This window comes from Aedes aegypti, chromosome 2, assembly GCF_002204515.2.
Source record: "Aedes aegypti strain LVP_AGWG chromosome 2, AaegL5.0 Primary Assembly, whole genome shotgun sequence".
Classification (NCBI taxonomy): Eukaryota; Metazoa; Arthropoda; class Insecta; order Diptera; family Culicidae; genus Aedes; species Aedes aegypti.
The window spans coordinates 210,490,726-210,515,255 of NC_035108.1; the positions used below are offsets into that span (position 1 = coordinate 210,490,726).

General features: G+C 35.1%; 1 protein-coding gene across 3 annotated transcripts in view; it reads left to right on the top strand.

The window, feature by feature from the left end:
• Positions 1-1,038: 1,038 nt before the first annotated feature.
• Positions 1,039-24,530, top strand: part of LOC5574455 (TBC1 domain family member 31) — a 77,296-nt gene continuing 53,804 nt past the window's right edge. For all 3 annotated transcript variants that reach the window (XM_021843869.1, XM_021843870.1, XM_021843871.1), the window contains exons 1-4: positions 1,039-1,180; positions 1,294-1,407; positions 1,475-1,623; positions 4,252-4,623. In XM_021843869.1, coding sequence (XP_021699561.1) covers positions 1,113-1,180; positions 1,294-1,407; positions 1,475-1,623; positions 4,252-4,623 — 703 coding nt within the window. In that variant the 5' untranslated portion in view covers positions 1,039-1,112. The remainder of the gene's footprint in view (positions 1,181-1,293; positions 1,408-1,474; positions 1,624-4,251; positions 4,624-24,530) is intronic.

Here is a 24,530-nt window from a genome sequence, read left to right on the forward strand (position 1 = left end):
GTAATAACGATTTGTTTTGATATCTTTCTAGTCTAAAATTAAATGCACTTACAGTTCCATTTGACCAATCGATCAAATTTTCAGTCCAAATGGTTGTCTAGTTCTCTGGAAATTTAATGCATCGCAAAATTGTTTGTATATTAGTTAAGCGATCGAGTGGCCCCAGTCTTCTTCTTTCTGTCGTTACGTTCCCACTGGAACAGAGCCTGGCTTCTCAGATAAGTGTTCTTATGAGCACTTCCACAGTTATTAACTGAGAGCTTACTATGCTAATGACCATTTTTGCATGCGTATATCGTGCGGCAGGTACGATGATACTTTATGCCCTGGGAAGTCGAGAAAATTTCCAACCCGAAAAGATCCTCGACCGGTGGGATTCCAACCCACGACCCTCAGCTTGGTCTTGCTGAATAGCTGCGCGTTTACCGCTACGGCTATCTGGGCCCACATGTGGCCCCAGTCTATATCCTTCAAATCAATTTTAAATTTTGCGTTTGTGTTATTTGTGTTATATAGACAAAATATTGCACAACATTACTTTGAATAAAACTGTTTTAGATTCCTAGAAAATATGGTGGGATCAATTCTACCAAGTCTCCCCTATAAGAGTTCACAATTTACAATTCAAGTTACCTAATTTAAAAACACACAATACAAAAAAAAACGCGAAAAAATAATTATTAAGCTGATGAAAAACCCGAATTTAGTACTATACCATTTAATTCCACTAGAGTGTGTATCCTTTGACAGATACGCGTTTTTCGACCTCAACTGTAAGGCCGTCTTCAGTGTCGTGTACTAAAATATTACATGGTTTTTTACTTTCTGTGAACGGATTATCGAGTTGGGAGGGTTTCTAATTTTGTTCATCCTGAAGTGTATATGTTTTCTTATAATATTACACATTTCTCGGCTTCCTTAAAGCAAGTAACGCGTCAACATTTCCCTCCCATCCTTAAATTGACCTGCATTTGGACGCAGCCGGCGCTGGTATTGTTATAAAATGAGAGCACCAGTACTTATACATTGAAGATGCTTCTGATCCTGAGTAACGTCTGTTGGTTCCCTGTGTGTTCTTGCAATAACGGAGTGGCAACTGCGGGCGGTCAATCATGTTCATGCTCATAAGAATTTTTAGCATCCTAACGATGTACGCAAGAAAAAATGGTCAATTGGCAAGGAAAGTTAATATCGTGGAAGTGCTCATAAAAATACTAAGCTGAAAAGCACATTCTTTCCCAGTTAGAATGTAATTTAAGAAAAAATAATGAATGGAAAATATTTTCTTCACAGAGTGCTGTTAAAAATTCATCAAACGGTGTCCCAGAATGGCCGCTTATTAAGGATACGCTTCATCATAGCCTGTTTCAGTTATGAAAATGACAAGCTGTTTTGTGTCGATCACAGGTAATATTAAGCTTGTACGAAGCATTTTGTATTAACAGATTCAAAACAGGATTTTTTCTTCTTCCAGGGGAAGCATCTTTGTCTTTAGTTTGACTGCTCTCAAATATTGGATAATCGAAAATAACTTAAATCAAGTAACTGCAATTGAGCCTATACCTAATACGAACCAACTGCTTGTGGGAAATAAAGAAGGAATTGTTGCAGTTATAGATTCAGGTGAGTGTTCTCTCTCATTAGTACGCTTTTGTTTTAATGTTTACCATTGTTATTTATATGCAATAGGGCAAATGTTAGGTAAGTGTACCATTCAGAATTATTTTCACGTGAATATGAAGTGAATAAGTCATGAATTACTTGAGTATGAAGTGAATCCGACCTAATCACCTTTAACAATTTTGCAATTTCTCATCGTAATAGGCTGTTTTTCATCAGGCAAATCTGTCATGAAACGGCCTACTTTCCTGCACTGAAGTAAGCAGTACGGGAATAGTCATTACGCAACTGAAACCAGTGCTGTAATGATTCATTACGCAACGCTTTCTCATTAAGCAACTGTTTTGAGTAGCGTAATGAATCATAACACAACAAATTTTCAGAAATTGTAAAATAATGGTGTATGCATTCCGATATAATTTCTGATACCCTCAAGTAATGTTATACGAAATTGTAAAAAAATATTGTACGTAACTCGTTGCAGAACTCGATTTTTACAGCACTCATCAAAATTATCCTACTCGGCAAGCCTCGTAGGATAAATTTACGACTCGTACTGTAAAAATTATCATTCTGCAACTTGTTTCGTAAACTACTATTCCTGAATCGCATGAAATGTTAATCAAATTTAACCTAAGTTATTTGATTATGAAGTGAATCAATCCTGAACCACTTGATTATGCAATGATTCAGGCGTGACATACAATGAAAATATTTTCGGACTCATTTCAATACCGAGTGAATCAGACCAGAATCACCTTAATGTGGAGTAAATTAGCTTCATGCAGTGTATCAGGCCTGAATCACTGGAATATGAAGTGAATTGATCCACTTGAGTACGAAGTGATTAAGCCCAGAAAATGAAGTGTATAAGTCCTTTAGGGCTCATTTTTTGAATATAAAATGAATCAAATTTAAACTACCATGACCCCACAGTTATGGATCAAATAGTGTGGAGTCCAACATATAAAATTCAATAAAACGACATAAAAAACGTAAAATTGTAATTTAAAAGCACGAATTGAATCGTTTCAAATTGGAACTTCAGTTAGTAAACTGTTTTGAGTGTAATATTTACATAGGATTGCATAAAAATTAAAAATTGTATCGGTTTCTGAAAACCAGTTTTCATATTATGGATCAAATTGTGACATATTACGGATCAGTGCATAAAATCAAGAGATTTTCAACTCAATACATCTGTATTGATTGATTTGGCGAAAGTTAACAATGTATTACATATTACTGCAAAAAAATAGCAGTGTCAGAGCTGGAAACAAGGGTAAACTGCCCATTTTTTTGTGATACTGCATTGTAGTAACTGAGACATGGACTGTTTTCGCTCCACACCAAGTTTTCCACCCATTTTGTGTCTGCTAAAAAATGACAAAACCTTGATGTTTTATTAGTTTTATCCTTAGTGCTATTGTCTGAAAATGTCGAATCCAATGCTTAAAATGGCAGAAATCTACATTCTTTGGAAATGATCCATAATCGTGGTAAACAATCATTTCCTGGCCGGTATTTAGAATCAACAATCAAGAAAAATGTTTTCCAAAGATGAATTCATACTAAATCGATGCGAACGAGCATGTTTTATGCTATAACATTTGAATTTTATCACCTGTAGGAGCTTATGAATGCTGACGGCACTTCTTACAGAAAACGACCACATTTTGATAGCTGTGTGGTACCAACTAAACATTTGTCTAAAACACCGTTATTTAGCGGTTGAATGTTGTGCTTAACATTACAAATGGTAGAAGACAAATAGTATAACATGGGAAAAATATGTTTTACGTCAACGTTTATGTTTTGAGCGAGTTATCCGATGTTGAACGCCAAAGTGATCCGTCACTGTGGGTGATCCGTAACTGTGTGGGCATGGTATTTAAAAATGAAGTGATTCAGATTTGAATTACTTCAATATATAATAAAATAAGACTATAAGACTATAAGTCATGAGTAGCTATCTCTGGGATGGAATAGGCCAGGGGAAGTGGTTCACCCAGAGTGAATTTATAGCAGAGAAAAAGTAGATTTTGTATGAGTATGTATTGTACTCGACGTGATAAGCGTGTCATGTGTAAACCAGGTCCATGCTCTATGAAAATATAATGAAACAGAACTAAATTACTTGGATATGTAGTGAATCAAACATGATGTGCTTCAATATGGAGTAAATCAAACCTAAATCACTTGAATATGAAGTAAGTTCGAGCTGAATCACCTGAATAGGCAGTGATTCAGTCCTGATTATCTTGTATATGAAGTGGAAAAGTCCTGAATACGAAAAGCATCAGGCCTGAAACTCTTGAAAATGAAATGACTCTGACCTGAATCACTTTCAAAAGACTACAACAGACCACGTGAATTGTAGGTGATCCATTATTTTGTTTCTTGATAAAAAAATATCCAAATCTGTTTGGCTTCCTAGAGAAGCATTCAAATCAATTTTGAAACTTGTGAAGAAAAAAAACGAGATGAATATACCAGTATGATAAAATGTTCTCGTTTGTGTTTGGGTGGGAAAACGGCTCTACTACAACTATGGTACAAGCGTTCCACAACTAGCTGCGAACGGCCCTTCATGTATTTACCTAATTGGATTTCTGTTCTTTACACCCATAGATACTGGCAACGAACTAATGCGCTTAAAACCTCACCATACACGAATCGAACGGATATCCTTCCCACCCTGGGTAGGAAAACAACATCAACAGCAACAAAAACAACTACCACATGCACAATTCAATTCACGCCAAAAACAGGAAGCAAAGTACTTAGAAAAACCAACCAACACGACCGGCACAAAGGACCAACAGAAAGCTAAATCGAGCAAGAACGCCTTAGCAGCGATGTTTCTAGTAACAGCGCCCGGCTGTGCCAAATTGTTCGATATGCGAAATTTCGTGGAGGTGCACCAATTGAATTACGGGACAGTGGACTCAATGAAGCATATCGAGCAGCTACAATGGGTTCCACGGGCGAATCTTCTGCTAGGTGAGAAACATGTAAAGGCAGCCTATAAAATCAATTTTGAAATCTATTTTATTTGTCGTTCTATTGTTTTTTCATACGGTTATTAGGTTTTTCAACATAAAATTGACTTAAAAGCTCTTAATTCGCATGAATTAAAACTATTTGTTTAATCTTTGTAGGATGTATCTGAATTTGGTTTTGTATGTTAAATATTGTTCAAAATATTTTTTTTAATCCTGTATATACAGGGTGTTTGGTTCCATGTTTTTAATAATTGGAGGGTAGATAGGTCTCCATGAGATATGAAAAAGTGCCCATGGAACATAGGGTCGCAAATCACTGCTAAGTGAGTTATTCACGATTTTAAGATTTTCAACTTGTTCATCTTTGGAACCACATATCTAATTAACTATGCGTCATACATTTAATCCCAGCGCATGAATCGAAAGCTTACAATCTAATCTATCTTAGTTTCTTGGACGTAATTTTTGTAGAAAATGATTCAAAGGCTCAAATTACGAAAAGTTTGCAAAAAGTGACGGAAAAATCAGCATTTTTCGACGTATTTTTATGAATTTTATTAAAATTATCGTAATTAATGTTAAAAAAATTCTTCTACAAAATATGCATTAACTTGTTAGCTACCAAAGGGTCTTTGAGAGCAAAAGTGTATCTCTTGTAGATTCGTCACAATATCATGTTGAAAGTTGTGCTTCAAAGAGCAAAAAAATCAAAATAAATATCGGCTGATAACTCTATTCGTTCGTCCGTTCGTGTGTTGATGCCTCCGCGTGTGGATGAAGTGCTCGGAAACGACAGATGTCGGTCGTGCCGAAGCGAAGGGGAAATGAAATCGCTTCGCAACATGCGCCATTTATTTCTTCTCTTCGCGGCGTTTGGTTTGCAAACAGACGCATAAATAGATTTAGTGCGGTCGCCGCACGACCACCGCAGTAGCGAAAGTGTGTTCATAAAGACTGATCCCTTTAAATTCCTCGCACTAGTAGCTGAGCTACGGTGCAGAGCAGATGGGGGGTGCGCTTGCGCGTGTAGCGAGGACTCAATTTATGCATTTCTCGCCTATGACGTGGAACTTTTGATGCATTTTGAAGGGTTTTAGGTCGTCTATTAATTACATAGAGGTGGACAAGTGAGAGTAGAATTTATGACGTGCTATTCACGCCGTTGTAAAAGTACAACACTACCAAGTAAACCTCGCCCGTGATACACAGCACGAGCGAGGTGAATTCTTAGGTTCAATAAAGTAATTTAGGTATCGCACTAATGCTCAGCGTGAACTATTGGAGCAGCAGGATGAAATATCTCACAAAATTAGTGACCGTCTATCCTACTACAGCTTGGTTTTCTGTATAAGGTTGCTTACAAATTATGTTCAATAGATCAATAATCTCTCAGTTAACTATTTTTATAAAATCAAATAATAGACCTACATGTAATATTTCATACAATTTTCAGTGTCGTATCCAGAAAATTGCTCAGGGGAGACAAACGACGCAAAAAAGTGGATATTTTTACAAAAATTGGGATGGCTTAAGACGGTTCAACCACATCATTTTGTTTTTCTTTTATCCAGCAAAATAATAGAATAACTGCATAAAATTAAGAATCTCTTTTGAAATTGAAACTTTGGCAGTTTAATAGGTTCTATGTGCAGTCACAAGAATTAAAAGTCACAATTTGTAGATCAGTACTTTTCTTAAAAAAAGCCTGAAGCCTTGCAATGTTTGTAATATGAAATCAAATATTTTGAAAAAAAAATCAAATAATTCATCAAATTCCAACATTTTTACTTCATTATTGAAATAATTTATGATAGATTGAACGAAAACGACACAATTTTATCAAGCAGGTTGATGAGGTTCTTGTACAAGAATAATAAAATATAAATAAACCTTTTGTTATGCTCTAAATCAAGTAGTAATCAGATCAGTACCCAAATATTTGTAGTTCAAAATTTCATTTTCTCTCTCTCTCTCTCTCTCTCTCTCTCTCTCTCTCTCTCTCTCTCTCTCTCTGTTGAGTTACTGAGTCTTATATTTTTAAATTTGAATTAAAAACCAAGAGAAGTGTTAATTTTGACCGATAACATTTGAAATATTTGCAGTTTGCTCTAATAGATGGAAAATTAGAAATCAAATTGAATATAATTTAACAATTAAATGTATTAAAATGAACTTAAAACAGTCACAGTCACAATTAGAAATTGAAGCTCTTTCCAAACTTTAGTCAAGTTTTAATCATCAAGTTAACTGTAACTCTAGCGATGGCAAAATCATTTGAAATTTGATTCATGGAACATATTCAAGGCATAAATGTGTATGATTTTACACGAATTAAATTTAAAAAAAAAAATACCTGCTGGAAACCCACCAAAACCCGGAAATATGAGAATATGTCATTTTTCAAACAAAACTAGTTTCATGTTATTTAAAGCTCCCACAGTAATTTACGGATGCTAATAGTTGTCACTATGGCAAGCCTGGAAAATTTCGTGAAGGAAAATATCCTTCATCATTTTAGTAACAGAACCTCCGAAATGTCAAGAAGGCGAAAGTGTAAACACGACACGTAGCAAAACATTTTTTGGGATGAACAATATTTCATTAATAGTATCAAGAACTTTGGTGATCACTAAGCCTCTCACTAATTTGAATTTCAAATCCAAATGTTTAATTTTAAAAATAAAATTCAATTCACATTTTCAAAGCTGAATAAGCCAAACATGCTTTTAAGAGCGTTTTTCGTATTTCAAGTGGTTTCACACCAAAAACTTACTCCAAAATCCACTAAGGTGGAGAGGGAGGGAGGGTTGACCCTCAAACACACCCCCTCCCACTGATCACTTGTTTCTGTTTTGTAGACAATATGATCTTAATTTTCTTTCTGGCGTTATGTCCCAACTGAGACAGAGCCCTGCTCCTCAGCTTAGTGTACTTATGTGCACTTACATAGTTGTTAACTGAAAGGTTTTCTCAGCCAAAGTTGCTGTTTTGTATGTGTATATGGGCAGAAGCATATACGTTTTAAATATTTTATATGGGACAAAGTCCACGAGACCCCTCCCAGCTCTGAAATTCTTTGGAAATGAGCATGTAGCTTAAGGACAGCCAAAAAAGCACTGTAAATGAAAAAAGAAAACTCTAGTGGAATTAAATGGTATAGTACTAGATTCGGGTTTTCTTTTAATTATCGGTATTCCACTAAACAGCTCGAAGATTTATTACACAATATTCTTAATTTTTCTCATGATCTCAATTAAATGCTTTTCACACAAAACAAAAGCATGATTACTGCATTCACATGAAAATATTAATTTAGAAAATATTCAAGATCTATCCTGCAATTTCCAAGTTGTTCCAATAATTTCTCCACAAATTCCTTCAGGAATTCTTTCAGTTAATGTTCTCAGGAGTTTCCCAGGGATACCTTCAGACTGAGACCACTTGAGGAATCCTTTGTCGGCCAATACCAGGCTGGTTTTTGGGAGGGCCGATCCGACAACGAATCATTACCATTACCAGATACATCTTGCAAATGAACTTAGATAAATTCTTGGAGTATAACTAGCAGACTCACCATCTGTTTGGATTGGAGACGAGGTGTCAATGTCGTGTGTGAATTTAGATGGAAGTAAGGAGACGCACTTAGGAATTCATTGTTCAACATTGCACTCCAGGGTGATATTAGGAGACCAGCGAGCAAAGAAATGACACTATCATGACACGGTCACATCTTCTTCTTCTTCTTGACATTACGTCCTCACTGGGACAGAGCCTGATTCTCAGCTTAGTGTTCTTATGAGCACTACCACAGTAGTTAACTGAGAGCTTTCTTTGCCAAAGTTATCATTTTCGCATTCGTATATCGGGTAGCAGGTACGATGATACTTTATGCGCAGAGAAGTCAAGGAAATTTCCATTACGAAAAGATGCTGGACCAACCGGGAATCGAACCGAGACACCTTCAGCAAGGCTTTACTTTGCAGCCGCGGACTCTAACCACTCGGCTAAGGAAGGCCTACGGTCACATATGGTCCTTGGTCTTGTGGACGATATCAGCCTCATTTAAATCGATCGCAGGTCAGTGGAGGAGGCTTTCGAGGCTCTGAAGAATCTGAATATCTCCAAGAATTCGTTGAGGAATATCTGCAAAACATCTTTCAGCAATATTTTTAGGGATCACCCCTGATACTCCTTCAAGAATTATTTTATGAATTTATCCAGGATTTTCTCCAGAAATTGTTTGGTAAATTCTGGCAAATTTTTTTTTCAGGGATTTCCTATGAGATACATCAAAGGATTCCTCTAGCAACTCCTCTAAAATTTCTTCGGGGATTTCGCGGATTTCACCTAGCACTCCTTCTCTTAGGAATTCCACTAGGGATTTGTTCAGAATTTCCTCCAAAGATTTTAACAGGAATTCTTCCAAAGATTCTATCAGGAATACCTCTTTGAATGCCTCCAGAAATATTTACATTTTTTTCTTTATTAATGTGAATTTTAACACATATGGCTAGTTCTTCACTCATACAGAAAAATATTTGAAAGGATTTCTCGTAAAATACATCCAGAGCTCCCTCCAGGAATTCCTTAAATTACATTCCTTCAGCATTTTCTCCAGAAATACCACCAAGAATACATCCAAGAGTTTCTCTAAGGATTTCTCTAAAAATACGTCCAAGGTTTCCTCCACGAACTACATAAGAAATAACTTTAAAATTCTACTAAGAATAGCTCCAGGGATTCTTTAGGATTAACTTCATGGTTTCTTCCAGGAATACCTTCAGGTAGAGGAATATCTTTCAGGATTCGTCCATAAATTACTGCTTAGATTCCGCTAGCAATAGCTTCTAAGATTCCTCCTGAAATTTGACCATGGGTTCCTCCTGATAAACTTCAGGATATTTTTATCAATTTCTCCGTCATTTGTATAGGAGCTGTCTAGTAACATCCTTTAACTCCTCCGGAGATTCCTGCAGAAATTCCTCCAGAAATACTTTCATTTTTTCCTCCAGGAATATCTCCAATGATTTGTTAGGAAAACCGTCAGGGTTTTCTCTAGCAATCAATAACATATCCATTGATTTTTTTCAAGAGTACCACTAGGGTTTTCTCTAGGAATACCTCCAAGGATTCCGCCAGTTATAAACCCATGAATCCCTACTGGAAAACGTTCAAAGATTTCTACAGAAATATCCTACCTCCATGAATATCTCAAAAGATTGCTCCAAGTAAACTATGAAGATTTCCTTCAGGGAGTCTTTCTGGAATTCTGTTTAAACTTTTCTTCGGTGACTCCTGCAGGCATTCCTCTAAAGAGTTGCTCCAAGAATTCCTTTAGGGTTTCATCCAACGATTTCCTTAGAAATCTCTCCAAGAATTCCATCCGGAGCTTCTCCATTGGTTTCTTCAGGAATTCTTCCAGGGTTTCTCCCTGTTTTTAAGAATAACGATTTGGATTTTCTCATGGAACTTCAAAGAATCCTTCTTAGAATAATTTCAGGATATTTTTCATGATCTTTTCAAGAATTCTTATGGAGATTTCTACAGTGACCCCTACAGGAATCAATCCATTCTTAAAAACAGGGAGAAACTCTGGAAGAATTCCTGGAGAAACCAATGAAGAAGCTCCGGACGGAATCATCGGAGAGATTCCTATGGAAATTGTTGGATGAAATCCTAAAGGAATTCTTGTAGGAACTTCTTAGAGCAGTGTTTCCCAAACTTTATTAACTTTCGCCCCCTTTAGGCCAATATTTTTTGGAATCGCCACTTTAATTTATGAAACACATATGAATTCCACAAAATGTCTTCGATTTGCATATCCCTTAATATTGTCGGTTATCGGACAATGATTAAAAACGATTAACTGAACAGTATTTTGTACAGTCGACTATCCACATCTCGATATCTCACCCTATGTCGATGAATTCTTCGGTCCTTTTATTCTGCATATAATTATCATCTCCATGTGTCGATATCTTCGTCGATCGATGTACTGCTCATAACTACATATTTGTCAAAATCGACATTTTTGAAAATTTCGAGTTTGTACCGGGGAGAGTTATCAAATGACAAATACTTTCGATCAACTAACCGAAATCTATGAGATTGTTCTAGAAAAAAAAAAAATGCATAATTGTTTTGTCACATTGGCAATTGTAACCGCATAACAGTCACATTGAGATTATACATGAGCCACATAATGTAGTAGCAAAAAAATTTCTATCAGAATTATTTTTTGACTACTCTTCCTATATGCAACATGAGTTGTACAAAATTTCAGCCTCAAATAAGCAATTATGGATTCATAGTGATTTTTTTGAAATTTTAGTTTCCTTCAATACTGCAATGAAATGCAAACTAGGTATATCATTTAATAAATGCCTACTTTTGTCGAATGTTACAAATATGCAGATATGGATAGTTTAGTCTTGTAGTTTTTTCATTCCTGATTTTCTTTCCGTACGTCGCTATGCCCATTATCAAAGGATACTAGTTCAAAATTTCGTGATTCAAAATAATATAGGTGCATAAGATGACGTCTGCTTGTTTATTATTTTGCTTATTTACCTTCGTATTTCCACGCAATCAACGCATGCTTCGTAAACTGTTTAAGGTTAACGTCAACGAATTAACGAAACGACGTTAATCGTTGATTAACGTTAACAACTCTGTTTTGTACGTATATTTATCGATCTACAGCAAATTGTTAACGATTTTCTTCGAATATTTCGATAGGTAATCTCAAAATAACATATTATGAAAACAATATGTGAAAAATAGAATCCATTTCATTACAGCAGTGTTGCCAATTTTGATGATTGTCAATGTACTTTGAATGGTCTTCTAAGAATGAAGCAATTGTGTTTCTATTGTGCTTCAAATGTGACATTGGGACTTAATAAGTAACTCTGTGAAGGCGTAAGTTATTTTTCATATTAATACTATATTTGCACTTCCGTCAGGGCGTACTTTTATCCAAAAAAAAAATCTAATCATATCAGTTCCTTTCAAATTTAAAATATTTTTCTCTAAAAAATATAGGGGAAAAATGATTTTATGATATCTGTAAAATTGTTGCTCCAAAAATAATTCGATTTTTACCATCAGGCTTCTGATTGATGATGTTTTCTAAGAACAAGCCTTTTATGAAAATAAAAAATATAAATTGTTGAATTTTTCAGCCAATTTGAGCAATCATTGGTTTTGATAACCTCCAAAAATCGACCGTTCTAATCGTTGTTCAATATTCGTGTGAAATTTAATTATTTTGGAGATTTTTTATTATCACAACATTGTAAAATACTAGTCGAACGATGTACAGAAACCCGATTGAAATTTCATTAATAAATTTAAAAGTTACAGAATGCACAAAGTGTCCATTTTATAAAATGAACAGTCCTTAATTTCAAAGTTTCATACAAAAAAGTTCCTGGTATTCAATATTGAACATTGGGATAATTACTTAAAATTCTCAGATAAATGTTTTGAACTTTCAAAACATGTTATCTGTGTTCTCAATGATATCAGTGATTTATCTTTTCGATTCAGAGAAAATCTCAAATACCGATAATTCACATGATATGGAAAAAATGAATGCATATTACAAACATTTTGTTTTTGACAATCATTCAGTGTTTTCTATCATAATTTTAAACGGAACATGCTTAGAGTTCTAAGCAGTCTAAAATAAAGGAAATCATGAAAATGGTTTAGTTTAGAAATGATTCTCCTTCAGATGCATTAGTAATAGTTTCTTGTTGTATAGTTGTACTTGAGTGTGTTCTTCAAAGGTTATAAGTAACAATTTTCAACTGCTCCCATGTCAGCTTTTTCTAGATTTTCGCTCCCCAATTTCTGTTTTACAAATTTTCACCCCCTTGGACCTGAAAATCGCCCCTAGGGGGGCGAATTCGCCCACTTTAGGAATCACTGCTTTAGAGGATTCATCGGGTTATAACTGACGGAATCCTAGAGAAAACCCTAGTGGTACTCTTGAAAAAAATCAATGGATATATTATTGATTGCTAGAGAAAACCCTGACGGTATTATATTGTGTTAAAATACACTCAAATAAAGATTTAAAAAAAAAAAAAAAAAAACCTGACGGTATTCCTAACAATTCATCAGAGATATTCCAGTTAGCAGTAATTTATGGACGAATCCTGAAAGATATTCCTCTACCTGAAGGTATTCCTGGAAGAAACCATGAAGTTAATCCTAAAGAATCCCTGGAGCTATTCTTAGTAGAATTTTAAAGTTATTTCTTGTGTAGATCGTGGAGGAAACCTTGGACGTATTTTTAGAGGAATCCTCAGAGAAACTCTTGGAGGTATTCTTGGTGGTATTTCTGGAGAAAATGCTGAAGGAATGTAATTTAAGGAATTCCTGGAGGGAGCTCTGGAAGTATTTTACGAGAAATCCTTTCAAATATTTCTGGAGGCATTCAAAGAGGTATTCCTGATAGAATCTTTGGAAAAATTCCTGTTAAAATCTTTGGAAGAAATTCTGAACAAATCCCTAGTGGAATTCCTAAGAGAAGGAGTGCTAGGTGAAATCCGCGAAATCCCCGAAGAAATTTTAGAGTTCCTAGAGGAATCCTTTGATGTTTCTCATAGGAAATCCCTGAAAAAAAAATTGCCAGAATTTACCAAACAATTTCTGGAGAAAACCCTGGATAAATTCATAAAATAATTCTTGAAGGAGTATCAGGGGTAATCCCTGAAAATACAGTTTCTTCAGAGCCTCGAAAACCTCCTCCACTGACCTGCGATCGAATTAAATAAGGCCGATATCGTCCACAAGACCAAGGACCATATGTGACCGTAGGCCTTCCTTAGCCGAGTGATTAGAGTCCGCGGCTACAAAGTAAAGCCATGCTGAAGGTGTCTCGGTTCGATTCCCGGTTGGTCCAGCATCTTTTCGTAATGGAAATTTCCTTGACTTCTCTGCGCATAAAGTATCATCGTACCTGCTACCCGATATACGAATGCGAAAATGATAACTTTGGCAAAGAAAGCTCTCAGTTAACTACTGTGGTAGTGCTCATAAGAACACTAAGCTGAGAATCAGGCTCTGTCCCAGTGAGGACGTAATGTCAAGAAGAAGAAGAAGATGTGACCGTGTCATGATAGTGTCATTTCTTTGCTCGCTGGTCTCCTAATATCACCCTGGAGTGCAATGTTGAACAATGAATTCCTAAGTGCGTCTCCTTACTTCCATCTAAATTCACACACGACATTGACACCTCGTCTCCAATCCAAACAGATGGTGAGTCTGCTAGTTATACTCCAAGAATTTATCTAAGTTCATTTGCAAGATGTATCTGGTAATATCTGATTCGTTGTCGGATCGGCCCTCCCAAAAACCAGCCTGGTATTGGCCGACAAAGGATTCCTCAAGTGGTCTCAGTCTGAAGGTATCCCTGGGAAACTCCTGAGAACATTAACTGAAAGAATTCCTGAAGGAATTTGTGGAGAAATTATTGGAACAACTTGGAAATTGCAGGATAGATCTTGAATATTTTCTAAATTAATATTTTCATGTGAATGCAGTAATCATGCTTTTGTTTTGTGTGAAAAGCATTTAATTGAGATCATGAGAAAAATTAAGAATATTGTGTAATAAATCTTCGAGCTGTTTAGTGGAATACCGATAATTAAAAGAAAACCCGAATCTAGTACTATACCATTTAATTCCACTAGAGTTTTCTTTTTTCATTTACAGTGCTTTTTTGGCTGTCCTTAAGCTACATGCTCATTTCCAAAGAATTTCAGAGCTGGGAGGGGTCTCGTGGACTTTGTCCCATATAAAATATTTAAAACGTATATGCTTCTGCCCATATACACATACAAAACAGCAACTTTGGCTGAGAAAACCTTTCAGTTAACAACTATGTAAGTGCACATAAGTACACTAAGCTGAGGAGCAGGGCTCTGTCTCAGTTGGGACATAACGCCAGAAAGAAAATTAAGAACATATTGTCTACAAAACAGAAACAAGTGATCAGTGGGAGGGGGTGTGTTTGAGGGTCAACCCTCCCTCCCTCTCCACCTTAGTGGATTTTGGAGTAAGTTTTTGGTGTGAAACCACTTGAAATACGAAAAACGCTCTTAAAAGCATGTTTGGCTTATTCAGCTTTGAAAATGTGAATTGAATTTTATTTTTAAAATTAAACATTTGGATTTGAAATTCAAATTAGTGAGAGGCTTAGTGATCACCAAAGTTCTTGATACTATTAATGAAATATTGTTCATCCCAAAAAATGTTTTGCTACGTGTCGTGTTTACACTTTCGCCTTCTTGACATTTCGGAGGTTCTGTTACTAAAATGATGAAGGATATTTTCCTTCACGAAATTTTCCAGGCTTGCCATAGTGACAACTATTAGCATCCGTAAATTACTGTGGGAGCTTTAAATAACATGAAACTAGTTTTGTTTGAAAAATGACATATTCTCATATTTCCGGGTTTTGGTGGGTTTCCAGCAGGTATTTTTTTTTTAAATTTAATTCGTGTAAAATCATACACATTTATGCCTTGAATATGTTCCATGAATCAAATTTCAAATGATTTTGCCATCGCTAGAGTTACAGTTAACTTGATGATTAAAACTTGACTAAAGTTTGGAAAGAGCTTCAATTTCTAATTGTGACTGTGACTGTTTTAAGTTCATTTTAATACATTTAATTGTTAAATTATATTCAATTTGATTTCTAATTTTCCATCTATTAGAGCAAACTGCAAATATTTCAAATGTTATCGGTCAAAATTAACACTTCTCTTGGTTTTTAATTCAAATTTAAAAATATAAGACTCAGTAACTCAACAGAGAGAGAGAGAGAGAGAGAGAGAGAGAGAGAGAGAGAGAGAGAGAGAAAAAATGAAATTTTGAACTACAAATATTTGGGTACTGATCTGATTACTACTTGATTTAGAGCATAACAAAAGGTTTATTTATATTTTAACATTCTTGTACAAGAACCTCATCAACCTGCTTGATAAAATTGTGTCGTTTTCGTTCAATCTATCATAAATTATTTCAATAATGAAGTAAAAATGTTGGAATTTGATGAATTATTTGATTTTTTTTCAAAATATTTGATTTCATATTACAAACATTGCAAGGCTTCAGGCTTTTTTTAAGAAAAGTACTGATCTACAAATTGTGACTTTTAATTCTTGTGACTGCACATAGAACCTATTAAACTGCCAAAGTTTCAATTTCAAAAGAGATTCTTAATTTTATGCAGTTATTCTATTATTTTGCTGGATAAAAGAAAAACAAAATGATGTGGTTGAACCGTCTTAAGCCATCCCAATTTTTGTAAAAATATCCACTTTTTTGCGTCGTTTGTCTCCCCTGAGCAATTTTCTGGATACGACACTGAAAATTGTATGAAATATTACATGTAGGTCTATTATTTGATTTTATAAAAATAGTTAACTGAGAGATTATTGATCTATTGAACATAATTTGTAAGCAACCTTATACAGAAAACCAAGCTGTAGTAGGATAGACGGTCACTAATTTTGTGAGATATTTCATCCTGCTGCTCCAATAGTTCACGCTGAGCATTAGTGCGATACCTAAATTACTTTATTGAACCTAAGAATTCACCTCGCTCGTGCTGTGTATCACGGGCGAGGTTTACTTGGTAGTGTTGTACTTTTACAACGGCGTGAATGGCACGTCATAAATTCTACTCTCACTTGTCCACCTCTATGTAATTAATAGACGACCTAAAACCCTTCAAAATGCATCAAAAGTTCCACGTCATAGGCGAGAAATGCATAAATTGAGTCCTCGCTACACGCGCAAGCGCACCCCCCATCTGCTCTGCACCGTAGCTCAGCTACTAGTGCGAGGAATTTGAAGGGATCAGTCTTTATGAACACACTTTCGCTACTGCGGTGGTCGTGCGGCGACCGCACTAAATCTATTTATGCGTCTGTTTGCAAACCAAACGCCGCGAAGAGAAGAAATAAATGGCGCATGTTGCGAAGCGATTTCATTTCCCCTTCGCTTCGGCACGACCGACATCTGTCGTTTCCGAGCACTTCATCCACACGCGGAGGCATCAACACACGAACGGACGAACGAATAGAGTTATCAGCCGATATTTATTTTGATTTTTTTGCTCTTTGAAGCACAACTTTCAACATGATATTGTGACGAATCTACAAGAGATACACTTTTGCTCTCAAAGACCCTTTGGTAGCTAACAAGTTAATGCATATTTTGTAGAAGAATTTTTTTTAACATTAATTACGATAATTTTAATAAAATTCATAAAAATACGTCGAAAAATGCTGATTTTTCCGTCACTTTTTGCAAACTTTTCGTAATTTGAGCCTTTGAATCATTTTCTACAAAAATTACGTCCAAGAAACTAAGATAGATTAGATCGTAAGCTTTCGATTCATGCGCTGGGATTAAATGTATGACGCATAGTTAATTAGATATGTGGTTCCAAAGATGAACAAGTTGAAAATCTTAAAATCGTGAATAACTCACTTAGCAGTGATTTGCGACCCTATGTTCCATGGGCACTTTTTCATATCTCATGGAGACCTATCTACCCTCCAATTATTAAAAACATGGAACCAAACACCCTATATATATATATATATATATATATATATATATATATATATATATATATATATATATATATATATATATATATATATATATATATATATATATATATATATATATATTCTTAAAATTGAATACTTGAATTCCATCAAGCACTTGATTTCTGCAGAATTTTCCTAGAGCATCCTCGATGAATTTAGGGATTCGAACAAAACATTACCACAGAAAAAAAATATTCCAGGGATCTCTCAGAAAATTTTCATCAAAATTTATGTGTAGCTAACTGTAAATGTTTTTGATTTGGACAAATTCATAGAGTAATTGTAGAAGATACTTTTACACTGCTGAACAAAATTTTGAAATTTGGTTGAAGTTCTTGGGTTATCCTCGGATGTATCAATGAAATTCATGCAGGAATTGATATTGACATTTTAAAGAAATTCTAAGAAAAGCTCTAGTTTTCTTACAGGTCTAGTGTAATTATTGTAGAAATTTCTCTGGAATGTGATCTAACATTGTAAAATATGAGTATCACGGGACTCCTCCACTACTACCCCCCATGCAAAATTTCAACGTTTTATACAGAATGGTTGCGTTTCTATTCATTCCATGTAGAATTTCCAGCATGTTCGGTAAAAGGATGGAAAAGAGAGGGGGTTGTGTTAGGGGTATGGAGGGGAGCAGGTAATAGTAACAACAAGCATTATTTTGATTTTTTGAAAATCGATGAAAATAATCCATAAGAAGTGAGAGGAAGGCAATCTTAAGAAATCTGGACATTTTGAATGGTTTTTCTTCTTTTAATAACGAAAGATTTTAAATATTTCTTTTATAATTTATCGCAGAAATAATACAACACTATTCTTCATCTGAGTTACCTCTCATCCACAAAATTTTCGTCAATTTCATCAACGACGTACATCAGATCATCTAAGGTGTCACCAGATAAATCGCATTTAGAATCCTCGGATATTATAAAGTTTTGCACAACTCCAAGGTAACTCACAGAAACTATTTTTTTGCTATTACGTTGCAAATAAGCCTACCTTATATCAAGATAATGCACAACATAATGGCCTACTTTTCCTGACAACAAAAACAATGCTGAAAAGTGCTACTTTTCAGCACTCATTTCGGTGTTGAAAAGTAGCACTTTTCAGTTCTGTTTTGAGAGTCACCATATCTGCGTCTCTCCATGGATCAATGCACGCGTTCACTCGTTGACGTTTTAGCGGTGCCGTGTTATTTACGTGACCATGGCAACGAGTGAATTCGGCACCGCTCAAGTGTCAAATTAGTGCAGTCGTGCATTGGTCCATACTCATCATATACCACTAAACAGCTCGAATATTTATCGTCTCTTTATACGCCTGTATCTCAAGTTTTTGACCATGGACATGCATACTACTGCTTCTGCAACCATTGGGCGATTGGTATCCGAGTGAAGGGAGATCGAGAGCCATTCTGATCTAGAAGCTGGTCACCCAATGTTTGTAAAGGTTGATGTAGGGTAAATCCCAAAATATCCGGAACCTAACTTCAAGCTTCTTCACGGTTCTTGCAGGCAATTTGGTACATGAGAAATAACTTTTAAAAGTCAAAATTGTGTGCGGCGTCTAGTCTGGTCCCTCGTCGAAATCCGATCAATAGATTCTCGATTGAAGCATGAAAATTTGTGACTGTCAGAATAAAGATCAGGCTGCTGTGTCACAGCCTACCTGATTGAAAACTACGGAGTCTATGCGTCGCATGGAAGGCCATGTGGATACTCTCGAAATAGGATTGTGCTGTTAAAAATAATTCAATAGAACGGTATTTTTCGTAATAGCAAAAAACGTTGTATGCAACTCGATGCAAAACTCGATTTTTTCAGCACTCGTTGTATTTATCCAACTCGGCAAGCCTCGTTGGATAAATGTACAACTCGTGCTGAAAAAATCATTATTTTGCATCTTGTTGCATAAATAACTATTTTGTTTTCCTCAAATAGAATTTAAAAATGGATCTGACTCGTGCAAAGCGTGAAGAATAACGTCATGCAAGTTGGCCTCTCTGGATTTTTTTTTTGCTGGTGGATCCTATTTTTTTTTTCAAAACTTTTTGCTGGCGTCCGAAAGTTTCTTCAGTCAGTGAACCTAAAGGTGCAGATGAGTAAATTATTCTTTCCCCAAAATGAGCAAGAACTTTATGAACAGTTGCAGGAATTGTATACCAACTATACAAATTGAAATATTGTTGGTAAGTAGCTTTTCAATACTCATCAAATTTTTCTGGGTTTATTGGCTCATGACAGTTAATTGCTATTAGAATATTGTGCAACCTTACAATAAATCTTCAATATGATAAGCTTCCTTCCACTTTGTTACTAATTCATATTTATATTTATATAGCTTTAAAGTCATCGTAATCATCTTCTTCTATTCCATAAATGGCACAAATATGTTTGAAAACATTTTCACCATTCTCCATATGATTTAATTTTATATCGAAAAGAGAAATAACAGCGTGATTATCCATAGCTTCAATTATCATTGTTTTTATGGTGCTCCCACTTTTTCTAGTTTTTCAACAATAGCATCATTTTCAAAAGCACTGACAGTACTCTACTCATATATAAAATTCAATTGCCAGTATTAAGTACTAGCTGTTGTCAAAGAAATCAAACAAGCATATTTTTGTTTGTGCTCAACAAAGAGCGATTGATGTTTCCTAGTTACCTAATGGAGAAATATTATTCCGAATCTCATGGTGGCGGTGGTGGTCATGGTTATGAATGAACAAGTAACAAAATCACGCATTTACTACCTTTGGTTTAAAAACAGAGTTGCTCGCTGTCACTATCAACGCCTAAAATTTGTCGACATGGATAATTACCACGTGATCACTCAACATGCAGTGATTATGATCTAGAGTGCGCTGTCGCATCACTGCTGTTGGTTGTCAAATCAAAGTGATATTGATAGCTCGCAAATGATATTGATAGTTTTAGGGCATCAGCCATCAGCTGATATGATTGATACAAAGCAACTTTCAATGTTATATCTATTCTCTATAGCGACTATTCTCTATTACGACAGTCCCTTCCGATGTCGTTATAACGCGCTTCGGTTGTACATCAAACAATTATTGCTGTTTGCATTTGAGATGCAAATCTCGACTAAACGTCCTTCGAATGCGGTAATACTAAACAATTAAAGGACACCTAGCAACGATTATACAAATCACCGCCGCCCTAGCAAGAAAAATCTATCCTTGACATCGCATTGCTTGTGAAAAATCTTACCGCATTTGGTGTTCCCGCATTTGATATTTGCATATTCCCATAAAGGGTTTACATAAGCTTTCTGTTGGACTATTTAAAAAATGTCATATCACTAATAGAACAAATATTTAGAATGAAATAAATTAAAAATTTTAGAAAATAATGCCAAATTTAAACTTTGATAGTCAAGAACTTTTTTCCTCGCATTTCCTCACACTTCTGTTTAGATAAAAACCAAGCTTGAAACATCCACAAACATGTCCCGCAGATAAATCTTGCATAAATTGCAACTTTGAAAGTTATATCATTTTTAATTTTTTTTGTAATTAGATTTTTTTACCGTGCCTGCTTAAAATAAGATTCCTTCCACATTAACAAAGCTTACAGATGGTCAGAATATCGTTGTTTTCAGTTGGCCTACAAGTTTTTGATTTATTCCATATCAATATTTTATTTTGCCTTTAGGGTAGACAGAAAACATGATTTTAGGCAATATGATTTAAAGTTTTTTTTTTTTTTTTTTTTTTTTTTTTTTTTTTTTTTTTTTAAGTTGATTAGTATAAATCATATCAGCTGATGGCTGATGCCCTAAAACTATCAATATCATTTGCGAGCTATCAATATCACTTTGATTTGACAACCAACAGCAGTGATGCGACAGCGCACTCTAGATCATAATCGCTGCAGGTTGAGTGATCACGTGGTAATTAGGCTGATACAAATATTAAATTTCTTTTATGTCCGAGACCTCTTGAAAGGTACGAGGGGGGGGATAAAAATAAATAAGGAACAAAAAAATAAAAATGAAAAAAAAAGTTTTTTTTTCGAATTTTTAATGTTAACGATAATTGTTAAACTTTTTTCATTCGTCCTCTGGGTTATTATTTTACTTGTTTTTTACTTTTGAAATTGAAAAAACCTAACTGATGTCAAAAAATGATGAATCTTTTTTTTTCTCCCCTTCAAAATTTTCGGATTTTCGAAGGGGGGGGTGACATAAAAGAAAATTAATATTTGTATCAGCCTTATCCATGTCGACAAATTTTAGGCGTTGATAGTGACAGCGAGCAACTCTGTTTTTAAACCAAAGGTAGTAAATGCGTGATTTTGTTACTTGTTCATACATAACCATGACCACCACCGCCACCATGAGATTCGGAATAATATTTCTCCATTAGGTAACTAGGAAACATCAATCGCTCTTTGTTGAGCACAAACAAAAATATGCTTGTTTGATTTCTTTGACAACAGCTAGTACTTAATACTGGCAATTGAATTTTATATATGAGTAGAGTACTGTCAGTGCTTTTGAAAATGATGCTATTGTTGAAAAACTAGAAAAAGTGGGAGCACCATAAAAACAATGATAATTGAAGCTATGGATAATCACGCTGTTATTTCTCTTTTCGATATAAAATTAAATCATATGGAGAATGGTGAAAATGTTTTCAAACATATTTGTGCCATTTATGGAATAGAAGAAGATGATTACGATGACTTTAAAGCTATATAAATATAAATATGAATTAGTAACAAAGTGGAAGGAAGCTTACCATATTGAAGATTTATTGTAAGGTTGCACAATATTCTAATAGCAATTAACTGTCATGAGCCAATAAACCCAGAAAAATTTGATGAGTATTGAAAAGCTACTTACCAACAATATTTCAATTTGTATAGTTGGTATACAATTCCTGCAACTGTTCATAAAGTTCTTGCTCATTTTGGGGAAAGAATAATTTACTCATCTGCACCTTTAGGTTCACTGACTGAAGAAACTTTCGGACGCCAGCAAAAAGTTTTGAAAAAAAAATAGGATCCACCAGCAAAAAAAAAATCCAGAGAGGCCAACTTGCATGACGTTATTCTTCACGCTTTGCACGAGTCAGATCCATTTTTAAATTCTATTTGAGGAAAACAAAATAGTTATTTATGCAACAAGATGCAAAATAATGATTTTTTCAGCACGAGTTGTACATTTATCCAACGAGGCTTGCCGAGTTGGATAAATACAACGAGTGCTGAAAAAATCGAGTTTTGCATCGAGTTGCATACAACGTTTTTTGCTATTACGAAAAATACCGTTCTATTGAATTATTTTTAACAGCACAATCCTATTTCGAGAGTATCCACATGGCCTTCCATGCGACGCATAGACTCCGTAGTTTTCAATCAGGTAGGCTGTGACCAGTGCCGTAGCGTGCGGTTGGCCATGTTGGCACCCGCCAAGGGCGCCAGCCATCAGGGGGCGCCAAAATGCGTGACGTATCTGGGAAATTTGTTGGAGATACATATTTAATAAGTTTTTTTTTTCTGAAGTCACAGTATCTATAAAAAACAGTCATAGACTTAAACAGCGATAGAGGGCTTATGAAGCTTCACAAGCAAAGTTATGTCGTTCTTCCTATGTAATTTATTAGCAGTAAGTTGAATGCTTCGTCCATAGACAATTCCTGAGATACTGTCTTATCAATAAAAAAAAATCAATAATTTAGAAAACAGTTTTCGATAGCAATGATAAATCAGCTTATCCTCAGTGCTTACTTTAAAAATAACTATAAAATTCTAAACTGGTATTAAATTCCATTAACTGGTAGTTAAAACTGTACGATTCCATAAAACTGCCGGAAGAATTTTCAAATAACTCGGCACATCATTTCCTCAAAAAATAAGTCAGAAATATCACCTATAACCAATATCATAAAAGAATACTAGGTAGGTTAAACATTAAAAAAGGGTAAAAGTGAAAAAAAGTGGAATAGTGTATTTTTTTAACAAGAGATTTGTTTATTTCTCTAAAACAATGCTCCGAACTGACTGATAAATGTTTGATTCTGTAACATCGATTTCATTGATTGACTCTTTTACTATATTTTAATGAAACTTCGTTTGGTCTCTTTGAGTATTTCCTGAAAATAAAATCTATTACTATTTTACATAAATTTATTGTGAAAACTTTAAACTCCTTTATACAAATTTATAATGCAACTTTGACATAAATTCTTGAAAATTATTCTGGTATAATTCAAGGCAAAAGTATTCGACAACTTCTGGATTATAAACAGAATTTATCGAGTACTTTTTTGAATATATGCTGCAACTGATCCTCGTTTTTTAAGTCAACAAGATATTGTAATGAAAATTTATAGAGAATTAATGAAGTAGTGTCTTCAAATCCGCCTCTAACCATATAAACAGTAATTTCATTTGAATTAAAAAAAAATCTGAGGATGTTCAGACAATTCACATGTATAAAAGATTTGACAGATCTTGCCCAAGCCTTATCAGTAGCCTTAAAGCCTTACAGTATTATTTGAGTTTTATCATGCTATTTTTGAGAATTTTGATGAACAATAATTACAGGAAACAATCTATAATTTTGAAAATAATCCTTAATGAACGTGAACGTGCAAAAAAATAAAGTACTTTGAACAAGGGGCGCTCAAATCGCGGTTCGCCAAGGGCGCCGTGAGGCCACGCTACGGCTCTGGCTGTGACACAGCAGCCTGATCTTTATTCTGACAGTCACAAATTTTCACGCTTCAATCGAGAATCTATTGATCGGATTTCGACGAGGGACCAGACTAGACGCCGCACACAATTTTGACTTTTAAAAGTTATTTCTCATGTACCAAATTGCCTGCAAGAACCGTGAAGAAGCTTGAAGTTAGGTTCCGGATATTTTGGGATTTACTCTACATCAACCTTTACAAACATTGGGTGACCAGCTTCTAGATCAGAATGGCTCTCGATCTCCCTTCACTCGGATACCAATCGCCCAATGGTTGCAGAAGCAGTAGTATGCATGTCCATGGTCAAAAACTTGAGATACAGGCGTATAAAGAGACGATAAATATTCGAGCTGTTTAGTGGTATATGATGAGTATGGACCAATGCACGACTGCACTAATTTGACACTTGAGCGGTGCCGAATTCACTCGTTGCCATGGTCACGTAAATAACACGGCACCGCTAAAACGTCAACGAGTGAACGCGTGCATTGATCCATGGAGAGACGCAGATATGGTGACTTTCAAAACAGA